The 23,290-nt window shown below is 37.9% G+C and overlaps 1 protein-coding gene across 2 annotated transcripts in view; it reads left to right on the forward strand.

The window, feature by feature from the left end:
* The window catches only part of CTNNAL1 (catenin alpha like 1), a 72,808-nt gene extending 49,816 nt beyond the window's left edge, over positions 1 to 22,992 (forward strand). Inside the window, exons 12-19 of one of the 2 annotated variants that reach the window (XM_023202199.1) lie at positions 7,598 to 7,635; positions 12,939 to 12,989; positions 13,070 to 13,224; positions 17,255 to 17,303; positions 21,526 to 21,582; positions 21,727 to 21,840; positions 22,507 to 22,590; positions 22,727 to 22,992. In XM_023202199.1, the coding sequence (XP_023057967.1) occupies positions 7,598 to 7,635; positions 12,939 to 12,989; positions 13,070 to 13,224; positions 17,255 to 17,303; positions 21,526 to 21,582; positions 21,727 to 21,840; positions 22,507 to 22,590; positions 22,727 to 22,792 (614 nt within the window). In that variant the 3' untranslated portion in view covers positions 22,793 to 22,992. The remainder of the gene's footprint in view (positions 1 to 7,597; positions 7,636 to 12,938; positions 12,990 to 13,069; positions 13,225 to 17,254; positions 17,304 to 21,525; positions 21,583 to 21,726; positions 21,841 to 22,506; positions 22,591 to 22,726) is intronic. The other variant, XM_023202202.1, reaches the window with a different exon arrangement.
* Positions 22,993 to 23,290: the final 298 nt, after the last annotated feature.

The raw sequence follows: 23,290 nt of genomic DNA on the forward strand, positions 1-23,290 counted from the left end.
CTCTGCCTTAATCCCAGGCGATGTTCTGAGTAGCAATTAAAAGTTGATAAGCTTGGCAAGGGGGGTTTCTTTCTATAAGTATAAGTAATTTTTTTCCCTTAAAACAGAAAACAAATCCAAGGTGCATTTTCCATCAAGAGGTTTCTTCCTTCCTCTGAGATCTGAATGCTAATCTCATGTTAGGGATAGAATTGGGTAGAAGTTGAAATCCAGGTTCTGAAGTGGACAGCCTAGGTTCCAATCCTGCCTCTGCTATTTTCTAACTTAATCTCTCTGTGCTTCAAGTTTTACATCTGCAAAATGAGGATAATGATGACAAAACTACCTAATATGGTAAGTGTGAAGATTAAATAAGTTAATTCACAGTAAATTCTCAACAAATGTTACCTCTATCAGCCTCAGCATCATGACCACTGTTACCTTGCAGGAAAACTAAGTAGTTTATGAGAAAACATTAGGTCCGATTTCTCTTCCTTAACCTCAGTCTCTCCGACTTTCTGGCATCCCTCTCTCCCTATGTCCTTTCTACTCTACTCTAGGGAGAACTAGCCTGTCTGGCCCCACCATAGAAAATCTCTAGATCTGCAGAAGCAAAGGTAAATTCCTCGCTTCTTTGTACAAATGAAGCTCATCCCTTCTCCAATAGTGAATTGACACCCTCTGAAAGATTCCTCTCACCGGACATCTAATGCAACATTAATTCAGTGTTCTCCTTTTCTGTCTCCGAGATTTGCCTTTCTTCTACCAAAGTTAGGCTCTTTAAAAAAAATAGCTAGGGAAGTTTAAAGAAAAGTAAAAGCCACAGGCTACTAGGGTCTGTGTGGGTAACATTGTAAACATGATCCTTCAGGGGTCTATGACTATTAAAACCGTAAAAATAACAGTAGCTGCCATCTATTGAGAATTTACTGGGTTCCAGGTACTTTCATAAGTACTGGATGTCCATTTTCTCATTTAATCCTCTCAGTAACCTGGAGACAGGTATTATTTTCACATTTTACGTATGATGAAACTGAGGCTCAAAGTATCCCACAGTGAGTAAACTACAGGGGCTGGGACCCTTACTGAGGTTTGAATGATGCCAAAGATGAAATTTTATTAACTACCCATTCTCCATTACTCAAGCAGTTAAACTCCACTCCAATCCTAAAGTTTTCTAACGAGAATGAACCAATTCTGTGAAAAATGCTCAGACTGCAGCTCTGAGTTCTGCTTTTTTCCCTCCCAAAGCTATTCCAGAAATGACTGAGAGATCCCAGGAAGTACAGAGCAAGGAACAAGTAATGACTGGATTCTTGTTTTGGTTGGCCCACTTATTGGCTGAGGCCGGCTAAATTACAGAGGAGATAAAACAATCTGTTAGTAATGGAATCCCGGGCACATTACCTGCCATTTTGAGTTTGTTTCTTTATTTCAATGGACATAAATGAAATAATGTGTCATAGTGCTTGCACATCCTATACCTGTTTTCAGACTACATGAGCACTGTGGTTTCTTTTACTTTCAAGCTGGATATTATGTAAATAATCTCTTCTTTAGGTTCAGTTAACTTATGTTCAAAAAATCAGCATTACCCAAACCTCCTAAGGATGGAACAGAAATTCCTTCTTATGTGGGAAACTCCTCAGCCTTTAGTCAATGGGACACCTATTGTTTCGCTGGGAAACTGCCTCTTTGTTCAGAAAGGGTTTATGTAGGGTTCATTGAGATGGAGTTGGTTGATTGTGCTTACTGCTTTTATTTGTCCTGATTTTTATCATGAACCTCATGAGCATAGCTTTTTCCTCGAAGAAGTCCAACTCTGGGTTAACCATTACTGACTGAACTGAGTCCAGTGCCACAGTGTTGTTCTTCCTGTTATGCATGGTTGGTGTGACAAACCTGCCCATTACCTTGCACCTGCCCACTACTTTCATACAAAGGTGTATTCTTCAGGTCCTGATTTATCTTTGCTGCTGTTATAACTCCTGTTATGACTATTGTTGAAAAGGCGTTGCTGTATTCTAGCCACCTTAGTTCTGCTCTGCATAACTTGACTCCTGTGATTGGCAAACTACTAGACACACTTGTAAGTATCATTTAACCATCCAACTAAGTGGTAAACATCACACTAAGCAATAAGAGGGAGGCTTTAGTGTTCACATGCTAAAAGTTAGTCTGAGAGCTAGGTCATTGTTCACCTTAACCCCAGACACTTAAATTTCACACAAGGACCTCCTGGGATTATTTCAAGAAGGTAAAAATCAATACTTGTCTTCCTGTCTTCTGCTTTCATCCCATTCTGCCTTCTCACCCAAACCTCCAGGGAGGCCGTGGCCCTTGTATTAGAAGGGACCAGACCTAAAAGACTCCACTTTTCCTTAGTGGTGAATATGTGTCAGTTTAGAATTTGAGATTATTTTGGACAATAAATGTCAGAAAAAAGCCTTATCTCAGAGGTTGTAGTCTCTATCCCTCCATTAAGGAAGCTGAATTCCCTTTGTTCTATTTGAATCATTTCGGAGTAAATATGACTACACTTCAGTTTATAGAGATGCAGCTCTAACTAAACTACGTAGGGCAGTTATGATCATGGATGGCGTACCTTCATAAACCACTTTTTTTTTTTTTTTTAAATCAAGGATCCTGCCAAGAATCTTAATTTGGTTTTCAGTTCTGTAACCACTCTTCTCATTTTCCTGGTAGCCCTATTTCATAGCCCTGCACTTACATTATCGTTTGGCAGATTGGATGCCACTTAGAATGGGGGCACAGGAAGATAAACATGTTCATGGGTAAAGATGAGTTTATTTGGGGATGGTAGGAGCCTGCAACAAGGGGGTCATCTGTCCAGAGAAGAGATGATGGCCTACACTAGGGTGATGATAATCAAGATGAAGATAAGGGGACTAATTTAAGAAGAATTTAAAAACTAATATTGGTAGAGTATATCGGTCAATTGAATATAGAGTTGAGGGAGAGGGAGGAGTTGGAGGATGATAGCTGGGTTTAGATTAGAATACCTCATTCCTGCTCCTGAGTTTAGCTGATAAGCTGCCTATCCTTTAGTGGTCAGGGATTAATTTTAAGTGGGTCTGGGGACGTTAATTTTTTAATTGATCATACCATATAGAGTGCCTCCAGAAATAAAGATAGCTAATTATAAGAAATGTGAATCAGGGATAATTTAGCACATTTTCAGTGAAATAATAAGGTTTTTCCATTCTTGGAGAATTAGCTTTATTTTGTAGATATACAGAAAGGTTCTATATATTGTAACTGAGAACATTTCTCAATTAGGTTTTCATAAGAAATAATTGTAGTGCTCCCTTAAGATGAGAGGGCGGCCGGGCGCGGTGGGCTCAAGCCTGTAATCCCAGCACTTTGGGACGCCGAGGCAGGTGGATCACGAGGTCAGGAGATCAAGACCATCCTGGCTAACATGGTGAAACCCCGTCTCTACTAAAAAAAAATACAAAAAACTAGCCGGGCGTGGTGGCGGGCGCCTGTAGTCCCAGCTACTCGGAGGCTGAGGCCGGAGAATGGTGTGAACCCGGGAGGCGGAGCTTGCAGTGAGCCGAGATTGTGCCACTGCACTCCAGCCCGGGCGACACAGCAAGACTCTGTCTCAAAAAAAAAAAAAAAAAAAAAAAAAATGAGAGGGCCTTTGAACTTAATTGCGAACTTAATTTATATGAAGGTATAAACTCAGAAGATGGCACAATTGTAGTGTTGACTAAACAGGATTTAGGGAGTCTTAAACATACAACACTTCGTTGAGGACAGTGCTTTGAAGACAATTCTATATATCAAATCTGTACTAAGTATATTTTCTCCAAATAGTCCTGTTTTTCCAACTATTTTTAATGTTTATAATATGATAGAGTTTGTTTATGCTACTTCTTTGATATAACAGCTAAACATAATTTAGCCAGTTTATTTTATTATTATTATTATATTTTAGAGACAGGGTCTCACTTTGTCACCCAGGCTGGTGTGCAGTGGTGTGATCATAGCTCACTGCAGCCTCAAACTCCTGGGTTCAAGGGATCTTCCCATATATCTAGAACTACAGGTGCTGGCCACCATACCTGGATAAATTTTTTTTTTCCCCAGAGATGGGAGTCTTGCTGTGTTACCCAGGCTAGTCTTTTTTTTTTTTTTTTTTTTTTTGATATCGAGTCTCACCCTGTCACCCAGGCTGGAGTGCTGTGGTGTGATCTCGGCTCACTGCAAGCTCTGCCTCTTGGGTTCACGCCATTCTCCTGCCTCAGCCTGCCGAGTAGCTGGGACTACAGGCGCCCACCACCACACCTGGCTAATTTTTTTTTTTTTTTTTGTATTTTTAGTAGAGACAGAGTTTCACCGTGTTAGCCAGGATGGTCTTGATCTTCTGACCTCGTAATCCACCAGCCTTGGCCTCCCAAAGTGCTGGGATTACAGGCGTGAGCCACCACACCCAGCCTCCTCAGGCTGGTCTTGAACTCTTTGCTTCAGGTAACCCTCCTGCACTGGCCTCCCAAAGTACTGGGATTATGAACATGAGCCGCCGTGCCTGGCTGAGCCAGTTCATTCTTTTTTTTTTTTTTTTTCCTGCTTAGAATCAATGGCAATAATTAGACGCACATGGAAATAAATCTGTAATTAGCTGAGCGTGGTGGCGTGCACCTGTAGTTTCAGCTACTCGGGAGGCTAAGGCACGAGAATTGCTTGAACCCAGGAGGTGGAGATTGCAGTGAGCTGAGATTGCACCACTGCACTTCAGCCTGGGCGACAGAGTGAGACTCTGTCTCAAAAAAAAAAAAAAAAAAAAAAAAAAAAAAAAAAAAGTGGGAAATAATTAACTGTAATTTAGATCTCTGTTAGAATTAGATTGTTTTTTCTTGTGTTATTGTTAACTTGTTTGGTTTCTGTTGGAACCAGGGGAGAGAAGAATCTTACCTGCATAGTATGTGAAGGAGGCCTATCTGAAAAAATGATCAATTTTGCAATTATCCTCAAATTCGTAAAAATCATTCTGAGTCTAACTGAAGGATGGGAATAGGAAGCAAAACAAAGTATCTGTAAGAGGACCAGAGGGATTAGAACTATCAAGTGATAAATACTACTAGGTGGATGAAAATGGTAGCAAACCAGATTACATAAAAGCTTTCTTTTCACTGGATTTATTTCTCAATGCATTTATTTATACATTCTACTTTCTTTAACTCTGTGGTATCTTAGAGATATAAGAGATACTGAAACAGTTGGTTTTGCCCCAACTTGTGGGAGTAAATATGAACATTTTAGGGCCATGGGCACTATAGAGGATTACTAACTTAGATAATACAAGATTACTCCTGTAGCTGATTACATTTAAGTAATGATGGTGCCCTTTCAAAATTCTTTTTAGTATTTATTTATTTTTAGTACTTTCCCACTTCTGTTTTTTGTTCTGTTTTTTTGAGACAGTCTTGCTCTGCCACCCAGGCTGAAACAAAACAAAAAACAGAAAAAAGAACAGACTACAGGCATGCACCACCACACCGGGCTAATTTTTGTATTTTTAGTAGAGATGAGGTTTCACCATTTTGGCCAGGCTGGTCTTGAATTCCTGACTTTAGGTGATCCACTTGCCTTAGCCTCCTAAAGTGCTAAGAATACAGGCGTGAGCCACCATGCCTAGGTTCCTACTTCCATTTAATGTGCTCTTTATAGTATGCTAAGACCACTTTTTAAAGGATATTATGGACAGGATTCAGACTTTGAATTAAGACAGATGGTGAATTTTGAAATTCTGAGTGACCTGAAGACTATCTTCTGTTAATATTGCAACTAAATCGGGCACTTTTTACATCAGAGCTTAGAGACAAGGCATGAAAGTAGCCTCTTCCTTTTTAAGTGTTTTCCCCTCACCATTCTGAGATCAGAAAGCCGTTAATTAATAAAATTCCCTTACAATTTTGACATTACAAGGAAATGATTTGAATCATAAAGCTAATCTCAAGTACCATTAATTCACTCTTAGCAACAGCTGTTCTTCTAGGTAGGCACTGTCCAAGAGAAATAGAATGTGAGACACACATGTAATTTGAAATTTTCTAGGCTAGGCACAGTGGCTCATGCCTGTAATCTCAGCACTTTGGCAGGCCAAGGCAGGAAGATCCACTTGAGCCCAAGGAGTTTGAGACCATCCTGGGCAACATAGTGAGACCTCATCTCTTAAAAAAAATACAAATAAATTAGCTGGTGGCACATACCTGTGGTCCCAGCTACTCAGGAAGCAGAAGGTGGGAGGATCACTTGAGTCCAGGAAGTTGAGGCTGCACTAAGCCTGTGATCTCCACCACTACATTCCAGCCTGGGTGACAGAGCAAGACCCTGTCTCAAAAAAAAAAAAAAAAAAAAAGAAAAAAAAAGAAAAAAAAATTCTAGTTGGCATAAGAAAAATGAAAAAGAAACGTGAAATTTGTTTTAATAATAATTTTTAACCCAAATATCCAAAATACCATTTAAATGTATAATCAATGTTTTAAATTAATATATTTCACATCTTTTTTTCTCCCTTTGTACTACGTCTTCAAAATCTGTTATGTGTTATACACTTACAGCACATCTCAGTACAGACTAGCCACATTTCAAGTGCTAAATAGTCACATGTGGCTAGTAGGTTCCACATTTAATAGTAAAGTTCTAGATGAAATTTTAAATATTTGTATAAGCCATTCTGAGACTAACAGGTTTGTCCATTTCATGTAATAGTCATTCTATGAGAAAAGGTGTGATTTAGTGCTCTTATATTATGTTTACTTTTATTAGTTCAGACCATATGAAATTTCAAAATGGTTGAATACCAGCAATTTCATATGGTTCAAACCAATCTATTATAGCTGAATATACTTGTTTTCCTTGAAGAAGAAATTTTTCTTCAAGAAGCAATTACTATGTAGGTCTTGAATTTTTACTCCAGATGTCACAGACCAGCTTTTATAAAAAGTCTATCATTCATTGTAACCTGACTGTATTCAGGATCTGGAAGTTGTAAAGATGATAGATGGGGCAGGGATGATGTGGGCATTACCCATCTCCTTCCTTTCCTCATTATCGTGCTTCAAGCCATGTGTCAGTTCACAGCCAAAAAACCTCCTGTTATTTGCTTTACTTCATCTTCCTATCTTGTACAGAGGGTTTTCTTCTTCCCTGACCGACAGAATACATTATGAGGTTAGTTGTAAATTATTTGGTCTGGTACTTGCAGCAATGGAAGAAGCGCTGATACTGGTACTGATAAAAGAGGAATCAGGTTTCATTAGAGGTAAACTGCTGTAAAAGGAGCACTCTGTAAATGAAACTGATTGTAAGTGGCAGTAAATGTCAGTGGGACGTTTGCCTGTCTCCCTTCATGTTGGGAGAGGTGGAGATTGGCCAGCATAGGTACCTTCGACATGCAGCTGTTGAGAGTCTTCATGTTCACCAGCCAAATTACAATTTTATTTCTGAATTTTATGGAATGAATAGACTAAGTTATCAAAACTAATGTACTAACGTTCCTTTTTGTTTAATACTTTAAAAGTTAAGTGTGAATAATAGAAAAATATATTAATAGAAAAAAATTTTAAGTTATATGTGTTACTTGTAGGAGAGAAGTATGGCTACCTTTCACTTCCAAAGCCAATGGTAAGTAGAAAAATTAAGTACATTTTGGAATGTTTTTATTCAGAATTCAAATTATGCCCTTGTTGCCTGTTGCTACTCTCCTCCACTACCAATAATTGACGTGACAGAAAAAAGTTAGGATATTAATGTTGACTTCAGAGTTGCTATTCTGGGTAGCAGTCTAGATGTGGTTTATACTCTGAATATTTGTTTTAGGTTTAGCGGTTTGAAAGAATAGATAACATAATTTGTGATTAATAAAAAGCCATATCGCAGTAATAGCGTCATAAAAATAAATAAATAAGATATTAAAAAGCCATATCTGAGGTCAGAAGTTGTTTTGTTCTTCCAATCTTAGATCTAATTTGCAAAGTCATGTTGGAATCACTTTCAGCAAACTAAGGACTTTCATATGCTTTCTACTTAGATGAAAACATGTCACGTCATACATAAGAGAAAGAGATACGGAGTGGTATATTAACCAAGTAGTGGTCGCAAGATCCCTTTTGGGGGTCAAAAATATTGGAAATTATGGGCCGGGCATGGTGTCTCATGCCTATAATCCTAGCACCTTGGGAGGCCGAAGTGGGCAGATTACCTGAGGTCGGGAGTTCGAGACCAGACTGGCCAACATGGTGAAACCCCATCTCTATTGTAATTAGCCAGGCGTCGTGGCACATGTTTGTAATCCCAGCTACTCAGGAGGCTGAGGCAGGAGAATTGCTTGAGCCTGGGAGACAGAGGTTGCAGTGAGCTGAGATTGTGCCACTGCACTCCAGCCTGGCTGACAGAGTGAGACTCTGTGTCAAAACAAGGAAAAAAAAAAAAAAAAAGGAAATTGTGGATCAAAAATATTTGAAAAATATAACAATACAACAATAAAAAATAATGACAGGAATGAAAATCGCTATCTTCTGGCTGACAGCATTTTAACATCAGTCATATTACCCAGGTGGCATTTTGATGACTTTAGCAATTCATTTATAGAGATCATTCTATGGAAAGTTATAGTTTTGAATAAGATAGATATGGAAAGTAGAAATGATAGTAAAAAAAAAATCAATTATCAAGAAGGACTATTCTTCTGAAACTACCAGGTGTCCTAATAACTATAACTTAAGAAGTAAAGGAAAACAATGGCCTATGTAGAAGTAGTTTCTGAGCAGGAAGTAATCATGACAGCAAATGAGAAAAATAAAAGACTTGTAAATTATGTCCAGTGTAAAATTATACCCAGTTTCTCAATCACAAAGAAAGGAGCACTTTGATGGCTCACAATATTCATAATAGGCCAAATTATAGGTCAAGGAGGGACAAAAATATTTGTTTTATATTAAATACTTCTTGATCACCTACTGTTTGCCAGGCATTTTGCTAGGCCTTGATGAAAGAATGATGAAAAAGACACTAAAATATAAATTCCACAGTAGGGATTTAAAAAAATATTTTGTTCCCCTTGCCTAGACTGTCTGGTATTCCCTTTGCCTTGACTGTCTGGCACAAGTTTGATACTCAGAAAATAATTTGATAATTTGCTGAGTCAATGGAAAAGACAGGCATGGCCTCTGCTACTGTGAAGTTTACTGTCTAGCCCAACATTGATCGATAGAAATATACAGTTGGCCCTCCATATCTGAAGTTTCCATATCTGTGAATTCCACCAATCGCAGATCAAAAATATTTGGGGAAAAAAATACAAAATAACAATATAATGATAAAAATACCAATTTAAAAGCCAAATACAGTGTAACAACTATTTACATAGCATTTACATTGTATTAAGTTGTTTTGTTTTGTTTTTTTGAGACTGAGTCTCACTCTGTCGCCCAGGCTGGAGTGCAATGGTGTGATCTCGGCTCACTGCAACCTCCACCCGCCAGGTTCACGCGATTCTCCTGCCTCAGCCTCCCGAGTAGCTGGGATTACAGGCACTCACCACCGTACCTGGCTAATTTTTGTATTTTTAATACAGGCAGGGTTTTGCCATGTTGGCCAGGCTGACCTGAAGAGATCTGCCCGCCTTGGCTTCCCAAAGTGCTGGGATTACAGGCATGAGCCATCATGCCTGGCTGTATTAGGTTTTATAAGTAATCTAGAGATGATTTAATGTATACAGGAGGATATGTATAGGTTATATGCAAATAATATGCCATTTTATATAAAGGACTTGAGCATACTGAGGGATGACTATCAATCAAGACATATATATATAATTAAAAATTTTATAGTAGTCGTATTAAAAAAGAAACTTGTAAAGTTAATTTAGTATCTTTTATTTAATCCAATATATCCCAAATATTATCACTTAAGCATGTAATCAACATATAATTAGGGTAATTTTCTTACAGTCATTTTGTCACACTAAATCTTCAAACTCCGGTGTGTATTTTACCCTTAGGGTGTATCTCAATCCAGACTAGCCACATTTTAAATGTTCAGTAGCCTTGTGTGGCTAATGGCTACTGTATTGGATAGGTTTAAAGTTGTATAAAAAGAAAATGAATAGAGAAGAGAGAAAAATTACTGATGATTATCAATAGTAACAGTGTGGTGAAGAATAGATGGTGAGTATCAGAAGAGAGAACTTGCAATGAAGAGAGATATAAAAGTCTTAAGTCTGGAGTTGTAGAAGTGATAGTGGGAATGGTTGATGGTGTAGGGGAAGAACAAATGATAAATCAAATCCCCAAATCAAAAAATGGTCCAAATTAATTAGTACATTTTTTGAAAAGGGACTGGTATTTAATACTGAAATACAACATTAGGAACTGAATGCAGCTGGTGAAAAAGCAATCATAATACTGCAAATTAATTCTGTGACTTAAAAAGAAAGAAAACAGTTTCTGTGCCGTAAGCTATTGTCAGAACAGTTTGAAAGTACGGATAGCAATTTGTCTATTTTTGTTATTTTAAGCTAACTTAACCCTAACAGATGGTTTTGTAGCTAATATCCTACTGGCTTTGAGCAAGTAATGATAGACTTACTGTTTTTGTAAGTGTGATAACTTAGGGCTACTACAAAATGATTTTTTAAGAATTAGAAAAGGCATCACAAAGCTTTTAACAGGTTGAATGGAGCAAAGATTTTATTCAACTGAATAGTATTTTTGTCTTTAGTAACAAAGCATTTCAGAATCATGAAACATTTTCTTAGCTGAGGATAGCATAGCTAATTGTATTCCTAGAAAATTATAGTTCTATCTTTTAGGAAGCAAAATTAGAGTCTGGGGTTTATATTTAGGGGGCTGACGTCTTTAGCTTTACGTAACTGAAATGAATGCATCTGACTGCATTCCAAAATGGTGACCACTAGATGGCAAACTTGACTACATTATTAAGATGGTTTATTTACCTTTTCAGGCAATCACCTTTCAGTCGTCATTAAACACTTTAATAATAATCATCATTAGTAAAAGTAAAAATAAAAATAATGAAAATGTAACTAAATTTAAAAGAATAATATAAGGTATAAAATTCTAAATAAAATAAAACCTGAAAACCTTGAGGGTGTTCCTTACTTTCTTAAATATTTTTTCAATTACCTATAGTCAACTCGACCAAGGATGGAGATAAAGATGATGTGACCATTCAAGGAGGAGCCAGAGAGATCATTGGTCATATTTGTTTATTCTCTCTCTCTCTCTCTCTTTCTCTGTGTGTGTGTGTGTGTGTGTGCAACAGGAGTTCCTTTATTTTAATTTTCTGTCTTTCAATTTCACCTATTTCTTTAATAGTAAACATCATTAGAAAATCTCAAAAGGGCTATGTTCCATGAGCAGATCTAAACCCCATGAGACTGTTTTGTTCTGTGGTGAAACTAGTGACAGAATAGTTGGTCAGAAGTAACAAGTCGGCCGGGCGCGGTGGCTCAAGCCTGTAATCCCAGCACTTTGGGAGGCCGAGACGGGCGGATCACGAGGTCAGGAGATCGAGACCATCCTGGCTAACACGGTGAAACCCCGTCTCTACTAAAAAATACAAAAACTAGCCGGGCGAGGTGGCGGGCGCCTGTAGTCCCAGCTACTCGGGAGGCTGAGGCAGGAGAATGGCGTGAACCCGGGAGGCGGAGCTTGCAGTGAGCTGAGATCCGGCCACAGTACTCCATCCCGGTCGACAGAGTGAGACTCTGCCTCAAAAAAAAAAAAAAAAAAAAAAAAAAAGAAGTAACAAGTCATGGTAATAAGGGCAACAGAATTATATGTATGGGAAGATCTTTTTCCTTAAAGTATTTGTGATCATTTTCCTCCTTAAGCTAAGTGGACACATGAGTGTTTTGTTTTATTGTAATTTATACTTTGTGTGCATGTATGTGAATCCATACCCGATGTGTGTTTGTGAGTGTGTACGACTTAAGTATATGTTTCCATTTTTAAAAGTTGGCTCCCTGCATCTGCTGGCCCCCTTTTCTCTACAAACCCTAGCCGTTCTGGAACTCCTGCCTCTACTATGGGAGCTTTCACCAGATCGCAGAGTTGGAGGAACCCCCTGTGTGGGCTATCAGCTTAAGAGAACTTCGGAATATATTTTTCAAAGAAATATTGCTATTGGTGGTGGTGTGATTTGTCCTGGTACTCTATTCTTCAAGTACACTGGCATCAGTGGACTAGCCTGGTAACTAACTAGTATGGAATATTTTCTCCCCTTCTAGGGAAAATACACTCTGAGGTGCAGATAGTTTACATGAAAACAAACTTTCTCTTTCAAAAATAGGGAACCATTGAACATTGGTTCACATATTAAATTCAGAATCCTAAGTATAATCTCTTTACACCTTGGGATATGAGATTAGCAGTTGGGATATCAATGAAACTACAGTGTTGAAATTTAGCCTTCTAAGAACAAATTAGTTAAAGGAATTGAATTCTAGAGTCATAACATGAGGAATGTATAGAAAACTACATATAGTGGCTAATTTTAATGTATCATTTCATAAGAATAATTTAAGCATTTTAAGAATCTTGTTGAACAGAGAGGCCAGGGAGGTTTGGGGGCATAATAATTGGATTCCAGGAATACTGCAGAAGTTGTCTTGTGTCCCTGGAAGCTCTTGTGAAAAGAGGAGAGCAGCTGTAAGCACAGAGGCCACAGAGCACAGAGGGCACTGACCTGTTTTCTCTGGGTCCAGATTTCAAACTAACAACCTATTCAAAGCTGAACTCACCTACTAGTAGAGTATTTGCAATTGGTAAAATATTCAGTCATTACATACTGAATATTTTAAACTGTTGTTACAAGTACTTTGTTATGCTTTGTATTACTGTTGTATTTCCTTACAGTTTAATGTACTGCTTTTAAAGATAATATTAATCTTTTTTTTGTCACAGAAGAATAATGCAAACCTGAAATCATTAAAGCCAGACAAGCCTGACTCTGAGGTAAGACCTATTCCTACATCTAATCTTCCTTTTACATCCATAGTGATAAAGTCGTTGTGATTGAAATGTATGTTTCGTAGGAGCAAGCCAAGATAGCAAAGCTTGGACTGAAGCTGGGTTTGCTCACCTCTGATGCTGACTGCGAAATTGAGAAGTGGGAAGATCAGGAGAATGAGATTGTTCAATATGGACGGAACATGTCCAGTATGGCCTATTCTCTGTATTTATTTACTAGGTAAATGTAGTTGTATTTTTATTTTTTAAATCAGTATGATAATATCTGGTGTAAAGAAAAAAAGTTCCATGTGAAATCATTGATAGGTTAAAGTCAGTATCAAATATATGGTAAAAAGACTAAGAGTAGTTACTGTGACAAGTTACTTAAGTGAATGCAATAAGAAGACACATGTATTTAATTAGGATTTACATTTAGAAGGGATCTTCTGCTAGGTTTCTGCCCAATTTCCATCACTGAAATAATTTTACTTCCTGCTTTTTTGTTTCCTGCATATTGATGCTCTCCCAGCCAGCATCAGTACGTTAACAAAACATGCCTTTTATGCCTTTATACAGTGATTGACTAGATACAGATGAAGATTGATTAGACACAGATCACAGAATAGAGCTATGAGGCCTATGTCAATGGCGTGCCAAATCTCTGTGAGTCAGCATTCATTATGTAGAGAATTCCCCTAACTTAATGTTATCTGACTCATATTCTCTGTCTTGTTCATATTACAAGAGTCTTGATAAATGCCTTGTTGATGTCAATGTTAGTCATATTTCAGTCTTCCATTATACTAATCTATACATAAGGTATAGTAATTCTGCTTAGTTAAAATCAGTTATCTGCTCAATAATCCACTCTAGAATTTTCTCAAGGAATAACTTCAAGCTTTCACTCAGTTTCTGAAATCTATCTTTTTCACTTTTGGAAACCTGGGAAATACTTTATATCGCCAGTTTTCTGGCTCCTCTCCTACTCATTCTGATTTTGAAAAGGTTATCCACAGTGGGACACACCTGTAGGTTGCTTCAGTATTCTAGAGACTGAGTTCAATTAAAGTTGTGAAGGATCTCTGCAACTGTGTGGGATTTGGGACTCAATAAATAGCACGCCCTGCCGGGCGCGGTGGCTCACGCCTGTAATCCCAGCACTTTGGGAGGCCGAGGCAGGCGGATCACGAGGTCAGGAGGTCGAGACCATGTTGGTTAACACAGTGAAACCCTGTCTCTACTAAAAAAAAAATACAAAAATTAGCTGGGCATGGTGGCGGTCACCTGTAGTCCCAGCTACTCGGGAGGCTGAGGCAGGAAAATGGTGTGAAACTGGGAGGTGAAGCTTGCAGTGAGCCGAGATCGTGCCACTGCACTCCAGCCTGGGTGACAGGGTAAGACTCCATCTCAAAAAATTAAAAAAAAAAAAAATAAATAAATAATTAGCACCCCCTTTTCCCACCCAAGTTTTGAGCAAAATGAAAAATAAGCAAAAGAATAGGTGGATGGGAGCTGGTAACATTTATATTGATAAAGCTGATATTGGAGAATGTAGTTTATGTCTGTAGGCAATTAAGTTTTGAAAAATGATCCCTAGAATTACAAAGTCTTACCTCATAGGGACACAATGTGCCTCTATAAAACACGTGGAAGACCAGTTATATCTCAAAGGCAGCTTCACTTCCAAGAGAAAAAGGAGAAAAGAAAGGGTTAATGTATTCAATTTATTTTCTCTAAGTCACCAGGAAGACTGAAAAGATAAGATCCACTCCCTTTATGGGATGGGATTAGGTGAGGCAGCAGAGAGAAGTAAGGGATGCTGTGCTGGTGAAGATTTCTTCCTATAGAAGGAGGATTAAGAGTGGGGAAGATGCAGTCCCAAGCTTAGAGGCATCATTTTCCTCTTGATGACGTCTTCTACTTTTTCTAGATAGATATTTCTCTGGAAAAAGAAGGCAGAAATGATAGGAGTTAGAAATTTTGCTGCTGTTTAGCTATCATTTGTCAGTATCTTATCATATTTTCCATCATTGGAGATCATTCCTTTGGTGGTTTCCTTCCATTGTTCTTAACTGTTGTTAGCAAGCTTCTCCTGTGATTTGAGTCTTCCCAACATGAATTTTGACCTTTTTAAGTTCATACCTTTTTATAATCTGATGGCCCAGGCCTCCAAAAGAATGCAAAATGGAACTCCTGTGTTTACCCACAATAAATTTGCACAGACTAACTGAAATAACAAAAATCTCAGCTTTTGGCTGGAATCAAGCTAGTTATTTCCATGGTGATGAAAATCATGCTTTTAAAAAATGTTTTTGAATAATAAGACTTGGGGGAATATATTATTACTTAACGAATATAGTTTGATATGTAAAATCTTTCAAAATGAAGGGTTCATCAGTAGACTTTTCTGGTTTTTTTTTTTTTTTTCTTTTGAGACCGAGCCTTGCTCTGTCGCCCAGGCTGGAGTGCAGTGGCATGATCTCGGCTCACTGCAACCTCTGCCTCCTGAGTTCAAGTGATTCTGTTGCCTCAGCCTCCTGATTAGCTGGGATTACAGGCACACATCATTATGCCTGGCTAATTTTTGTTTTTAAAACAAATTTTTTTTCTTTTTTTAGACGGAGTTTTGCTCTGTTGCCCAGGCTGGAATGCAGTGGCACAATCTCGGCTCACTGCAATCTCTGTCTCCCGGGTTCAAGTGATTCTCCTGCCTCAGCCTCCCAAGTAGCTGGGATTACAGGCATGTGCCACCATGCCCGGCTAATTTTTGTAGTTTTAGTAGAGATGGGATTTCACCATTTTGGCGAGGCTGGTCTCGAACTCCTGACCTCAGGTGATCTGCCCTCCTCAGCCTCTCAAAGTGCTGGGATTACAGGTGTGAGCCACCACGCCTGGCCTAATTTTTGTATTTGTAATAGAGATGGGGTTTCGCCATGTTAGCCAGGATGGTCTCAAACTCCTTACCTCAAGTGATCTGCCCACCTTGGCCTCCCGAAGTGCTGGGATTAGAGACATGAGCCACCACGTCTGGCCAACGTTTTAAACAAAGATTATAGAATCCCCTTTAATTAGTTATTATTTCAGAATATTTCAGGATGGCATGCTCAGTATTTTTTTGTTTCAGTGTCAGAATAGTAGAGTATCCCATGTACACTGGGAAACATGAGGGGTTGCACTATGAGGGGAAGCTCTGTGGAATAGGACTTCTTCCTAGAATATAGTTATTGGATAGTAGTGATGACATTCCAGAGAATAAAATGGGTTTTTCTGTAATAGATAAATACCTTGTGTTGGTTTTGCTGGTCAAATTTATAGCCGTTCCTCAGGCTACTGTTTAAGGTTGTCTTAATAATTTATATGATTTCTTAATGATTTACATGTAATCATTCATATTTCTTAATAATTTATATATTTAAGATTTTCTAGTGCCTTATAGTTTTTCAAAGTTTCAAACTTACTAGTACCTTACAGTTTTTAATGTGGTTTTTGCTTCATCATTTCATTTGACCTTCACGACGGTTTATCGGCGAACAGGAATGATATGTTCACATCTTCTGTCTCTGAAGTGGAAGAACTGGTTGCTACTAGATTCCAGATTTTGTGACTTATCCCTAGTTCTTTGCTCCTCTTAATGCATTTGGTTATTCTTATTATAATTTACTTTTCATTTTTTGAGGGTTCTTAATTCTTCTTTGTAGTTTTTAATCTGCTGTTCCTCAATCTTCTGATGAGAGTGGTAGCACAAGTATTATTATGACTATCTTATTAACTCAAAATTGAATGTTAAGTGATATGCCTCATCAAGGTTAGATAACTGAGTTACTACCAGAATTGAAATAAGAATTAGAAGTGAAATGTTCTGACTTTTGGTTTGATCCTCTTTCCATTATGTAACAAATGGAAATGTCTTTTGGTCAAGACATTATCAGATCTCACATATTTAATTTATGAAATAAAATGAAAAAGGTTAAAAAGAGAAATGGAACTTCAATATAACTTGTTTGTTTAAATTTTTTTATATTATGAAATTAACATACATAAGGTTTACTTGGGGAAAAAAGTATCCTAAGAAATAATTATTAAATATTAAAGTTGCTTTAAGAATAAAGTTACAATATTATCAATCTATTCATATTCTTCTTCAAAATTTGGGATTTGTTAATACACAAATGTATCTCTTCTATTACATGTTAATATAAAATGTTAATATTATAAAATGCATTTTCAGGTAATAACTTTTTGTTACCTTCTTAACAATTTTATTTTAGAGGAGAGGGGCCACTGAAAACTTCTCAGGATTTAATTCATCAACTAGAGGTATGCCTTGTTTCCATTTTATGCTAGTACTTTGATTTCGGGCTAAAAGTGGGTTATAAATGTTTTCTACATGATTTATTACATCATGTGTATATGCTTACATCTGTACATACCTGTGTGCTACAGAGAGCAGTAGAAACGTAGAAAGGTAGATGGCTTGCAGTGATATTTTGCAAAACTATCCTGACCTCATTGGAAAGAAACTTAAAATATTATGAGCATAAAGTAGAATGGGCTTTACTGATAGTCAACAGATGCAATAATAAGCTTTATGTTTACCTAAGTAGATGAAAATACCCTGTAAGCAAATGCAAATCCAGAGTTCTAGAAAGACTTTTGGCTTCTTCATTATCGAATTGGATAAAATATATTGATTAAGTGAGATAACACATGAGAGAGCATCTGTTAAAATGCTTAAGACTATATTAAAGGATATTAAGTACATGTTAGTTTCCTTCTTTCCTGCCGTATTCATGATAATTTAGGGCATGAAAGGAGAGACAGATATGCTAACACTCACTCTTGTGCCATGTGTCTTAACAGGGGCTCCACGTAGGCCCATCTATAATTCTACTCCCTCTAGTTAGAAGTTTTAGATTGGCAAGTGGGTTGCAAAATTCCTTTTATGTTTTCCCTGATCCCCTGATCCCCATGTTAGCCTGTTTGCCTCTCTAGAACCAAGAGCATTCTTGTATGTAAATTTGAAATTTCTGTCATTTTATCACTCATATAGTTTCCTTTGGCATTCCCATGTATATCTGAGATTTGAAATTTCTATCACATTAGGCCGGGCGCGGTGGCTCACACCTGTAATCCCAGCACTTTGGGAGGCTGAGGTGGGCGGATCATGAGGTCAGGAGATTGAGACCATCCTGGCTAACATGGTGAAACTCCGTCTCCACTAAAAATACAAAAATTAGCTGGGCATGGTTGCGGGCACCTGCAGTCCCAGTTACTTGGGAGGCTGAGGCAGGAGAATGGTGTGAACTCGGGTGGCAGAGCTTGCAGTGAGCTGAGATCACGCCACTGCACTCCAGCCTGGGTGACAGAGAGAAACTCCGTCTCAAAAAAAAAAAAAAAAAAAAAAAAAAAAGAGAGAGAGAGAAAAGAAATTTCTATGACTTTATCATTCTTATATAGTTTTGTCTGGCATTCTGCAGGAAAGGGATTTCAGCTTAAGAGGATGATTGTCAACGTAATCAGAAGTATTATAGAAAACATGTCTTCTGGATTTTTCTCTAGACTATAAATGAGCTATTTTGCTTAAGATAGTTGAAAAAAATGCTGGACTTTTTTTTTTTTTTTCAGTTTGGCCCAAGTCCATTCTGTCATACCGCCCTGTAGGGTTGTTTTACTACAAAAGATCCACTACTTACCTTCTTCCTATGTGAGCTTAGTCATTAAACCAGTGTCCATTGAATTGTCTCCAAACTGTGATGAACATAAAATCACATACTTCATTCAACAAATATTTATTGAACTTGTGCTGTATGTCAGATCTGGGAGAAAAGAGCTCTGTAGAGAAAAGTGAACAAGGCAAAGCTTCTGCCCCCATAGAGCTTATGTTCTAGTGGCAGAATATAGACAATAAAAATTTAAGCATTCAGTGCACATATGTAAGTACTTGGAGATAAAATCATGTAGGACTAGAATACAGAGGTGGTAGAGGGGTGGTCAGAAAAGACCTCTCTAAGGAGCTAATGTTTGAGTAGAGACAGTAATGAAGTGAGAGAGTTGAATGGATAAATGAGGGTAGAGGATTTTAGATAGCCAAAACAAGTGCAAAGCCCTGAGGTGCAGGGTAGGGCTGGGTGTATCACAAGAGTAAGGAGGTAATTATAGATGGGAGTGAAGTGAGCCAGAAGGAAAGTGGTAAAATATGATGTCTCTGTAGGCCATGGGGAGAACTTAAAATTTTTTTTTTTTTTTTTTTTGAGACGGAGTCTCGTTCTGTTGTCAGGCTGGAGTGAGGTGGCATGATCTCGGCTCACTGCAACCTCTGCCTCCTGGGTTCAAGTGATTCTTCTGCCTCAGCCTCCCGAGTAGCTGGGACTACAGGTGTGCGCTACCACAACCAGCTAATTTTTGTATTTTTAGTAGAGACGAGGCATCACCATGTTGGCCAGGATGGTCTCCATCTCTTGACCTTGTGATTCGCCCACCTTAGCCTCCCAAAGTGCTAGGATTACAGGCCTGAGCCACCACGCCCAGCCAATCCTATTATGTTTTAAGTAAGGTTTTTGGCTTGGCCAACAGAGTAAGTGGTAGTGCCATTTTCTGAGATAGGGAACACTGAGGGAGAATACTAGATTTAGAAGATGGAAATCAAGCATTTTGTTTTGCACATGTTAAGTACAAGGTCAGATAGGATATATACTTGGCCTTCCCTATCTGCAGGTTTTGCATCTGCAGATTCAACCAACTATGGATTGAAAATATTCAAAACAGTAAAAACAGGCTGGGCACAATGGCTCACTCCTATAACCCTAGCACTTTGGGAGACCAAGCTGGGAGGATCACTTGAGTCCAGGAGTTTGAGACCAGCCTGGGCAACATAGTGAGACCTTGTCTCTACAAAAAATAATTTATAAAAACTAGCGGGGCATGGTGGCACACACCTGTAGTCCTAGCTACTCAGGAGGCTGAGGCAGGAGGACTGCTTGAGCCTGGGAGGTCGAGGCTTTAGTGAGCTGTGATCCCACCACTTCACTCTGGGCAACAGAGTGAGATCCCTGTCTCAAAAAAAAAAAAAAAAAAAAAAGGGAAGAAAACCAATAAAACATAATAACAGTAAAAAAAAAAAAAATACATTTTAACAAGTTAGAGTTCCAAGGGGGGAAAAACAATACAGTATAACTACGATTTGCTTAGTATTTACATGAACTATAATTATAATTTAGAGATGAGATGATTTAAAGTATATGGGATGATGTGTGTAGGTTATATGCAAATACTACACTGTTTTATTTAAGGGACTGAAGCATCTACAGATTTTAGTATCCTTGGGGAGGTCTGGGAACCAATCTCCCGTGGATACTGAGGGATGGCTGTACAAGACGGATGTCAGGATAGTTCAGGAGTGCAGACAGAGACTTGGGAGTTATCAACTTTCAGGTAGTTTTAAAACCATCATACTCTATGAGACAGACATGGATTTTGTCCCCAAGGGGTTTGCAGTCTAGAAGGAAAGAGAAAGTTTGCAGAATAGAAAGTGGTAACATGAAGTGATAAGGAACACTTGGGGAAGTGAATCATTTTGTTTGGTTGGAATCTAGATGTAAAGTTTACTGGTTTCCCTTTTAAAGGGAAGGTTGCAAAGTACGATTTGACCTTGAGATCACTTTATCCAATGATAGCAAGGTGTTAAGCCTTTTGAATAGAGGGTAAAAACTAACTCTGGAATTGTTGCCTCCTCCTTCTTAGTATTCTTTAATTTATTACAAAGACCTATTACTTTCATTCACAAATCTCTCTCAGATTTTCCCTGTTCTCTCCATTATTACTGCTGCCACCTAAAACTAAGCCTTCCACCCTTTACTCCCCTGGCATCTCACTCTGAAATACTCTGCAAACCATCTTAACATAGTATCATAATATCCTAAATACTTCTATCATACCTGACCAACTTTGTTTTTCATGGTTCTTCTCCATCATCCTGTTCATCTCACTAAATTATAGAATTTATGGTACATGGTGAATAGTGAAAATTAATCTGAAAAAAAAAACAAAAACAAAAACCAGCAACAAAAACCAACCACCTGGATTGGTTCTCTCAAATGTCTGGTTATGGATGGGTGACAAATTTTGTCTTGCCTAGATGGAAGTGGGAAGGTCCTAACCCTTTTGACCTCATGCTTGAAAATTCATCATCCTTTTATAATTGAGCATATTTGAGATAAGCTCTAGGTCCCTTGAGTAATCTAGACGTAATTTGTGTGACTGAATATCACACATCTACATGACCCTCCAGAATAATTGGAGGTCTGATGTAGAGAAGCCTCTCCAGGGATTGATTCTGCATCTGGTCTGTGAAAACTCCTTCTGAAAACAGTTAAACCCTTGTGCATTACTGGGACAGGAAAAAGTTTAGGAGTTCCATGACAGACTTTTTATGTCTAGGCTTTATTTTTTAAATTCTATGTAAAAAACATTAGTAAGTGTATTTCTTACCAACTATCCATAGACATCACTCTAAAATAGTGGTGTTTTCTCTTTCTATCAGGTTTTTGCTGCAGAGGGTTTAAAGCTTACTTCCAGTGTACAAGCTTTTTCAAAACAGGTAACACATGTCTACCTGCCTGGTGCTGGTGGTGGTATTATATATACCCACTTTGGGGGTATAATATCAACGTATAAAGGTATTTAAGGTATTAAAGATGGAGTTTTGTTGTGGGCTGTTATAACTTGCTAAATTACATTTCAGCTGAAAGATGATGACAAGCTTATGCTTCTCCTGGAAATCAACAAGCTAATTCCTCTATGCCACCAGCTCCAGACAGTAACTAAGACTTCTTTGCAGAATAAAGTATTTCTAAAGGTAAAAGAGACATTTGAAAAACTTTCACACATCTCTCTTTATCTGGTTAGTGAAAGCCCCTTTTTCTTCAAATAAAGTGTTAATACCCACAGAAGGGCAATTTTATTTCCTTTTTTTTCATGCCTTGTCTACAAGAATCATTTATTATCTACCCTTATAACTGACCCCAGAGAGTAGCAAATTCACCAAAGAAAGTAGTTTTTGGGACATCATTAATTCCATAGCACTGAGCAGCTACCCTTCATTTCTGAAGTCATTACTTCTGTAACTAGGACACAGGTGCCTCCGAGTCTGCTCTCCCATAATTTGTCTGAGAGAATATGGGTTTGTGCCCACAACGCAGAGTGCAAGGAATTGCAAAGGATGGGATTTAATTCCACTATTTGGAGTGTTTTGAGAAGCCCCTAAACAGCCTGCAGTAGAATGATTAATTTTCCACCCACTCTTTCTGCTGAGGTTCCATGAGATAGACATGAAATGTAGGCAGTGACCCCTGCACCTGTGTCCTGGGGCTTTAAGTCAGCTCATGTGCCTAAATCCGTATATCTTTCACAATCCCTTAGATTTCCATATGGAGAAAATTTTATCATGTTAAAACTAAATAAATGGTAAGGTCTTTTAAATACTACTTTTAGAATATTATTTGCATGCTTTTTGTCACTGTAGGTTGATAAGTGTATTACAAAGACAAGATCCATGATGGCTCTCTTAGTCCAACTTCTTTCACTTTGTTATAAACTGCTGAAGAAGGTGAGATAGCTTTTCTATTTTAGACTCATACTTTAAAAATTGGTTAAAAGGAAAATGCAAAAGAAAATAGTTACTACTTAATTTTGTAATTTTTTTTCAGAGTGAAACAGATACTAATTGTCTTAACTCTTTCCAGCTTCAGAGGGAAAATAACGGATGGGTCTCAGTTACAAATAAGGACAGTATGGATGGTAAAATTTGAGAAGCTTTTGGGATCAGATCTCGGGAACATCATGTGATGAAGCTGACATTTTTAAAAAGCAAATGATCCTTTATGTTTTTGGAAATTCATCAATTTTATAAAGAAAACAATATTGAAATTTTGCTCTATTTTCTGATCATGAAACTGATTGTAAAGCTTTTTGACAACTAATAAATGTCATGGCAATTGCTAGATTCTAATTGTAGTGTGATTTAAAAATGGAACATTGCACTAGTGTTCTTTAAAAGTCAAACCAAATATCCCAACTGTCCAAAGGATAATTTAATCCAAAGAAGCTATTTTGAGTATGTGTTCGCCTTTGGCATATTTTACCTTAACTGTTTTCTTTCTTTATCATCTAGATCACTAATTTCAGCAGCAAACATACAGTAGTCTGGGTGAACGCAGGGTTTTCCTTAAACCTGTGGACTCTTGTTCAATCCCTCTCTTTACCAAGTGTGACAAAAATCCCCTTGATGACCCTGTCCCAGATCATCC

The sequence above is a fragment of the Piliocolobus tephrosceles genome, chromosome 14 (assembly GCF_002776525.5).
Source record: "Piliocolobus tephrosceles isolate RC106 chromosome 14, ASM277652v3, whole genome shotgun sequence".
NCBI lineage: Eukaryota > Metazoa > Chordata > Mammalia > Primates > Cercopithecidae > Piliocolobus > Piliocolobus tephrosceles.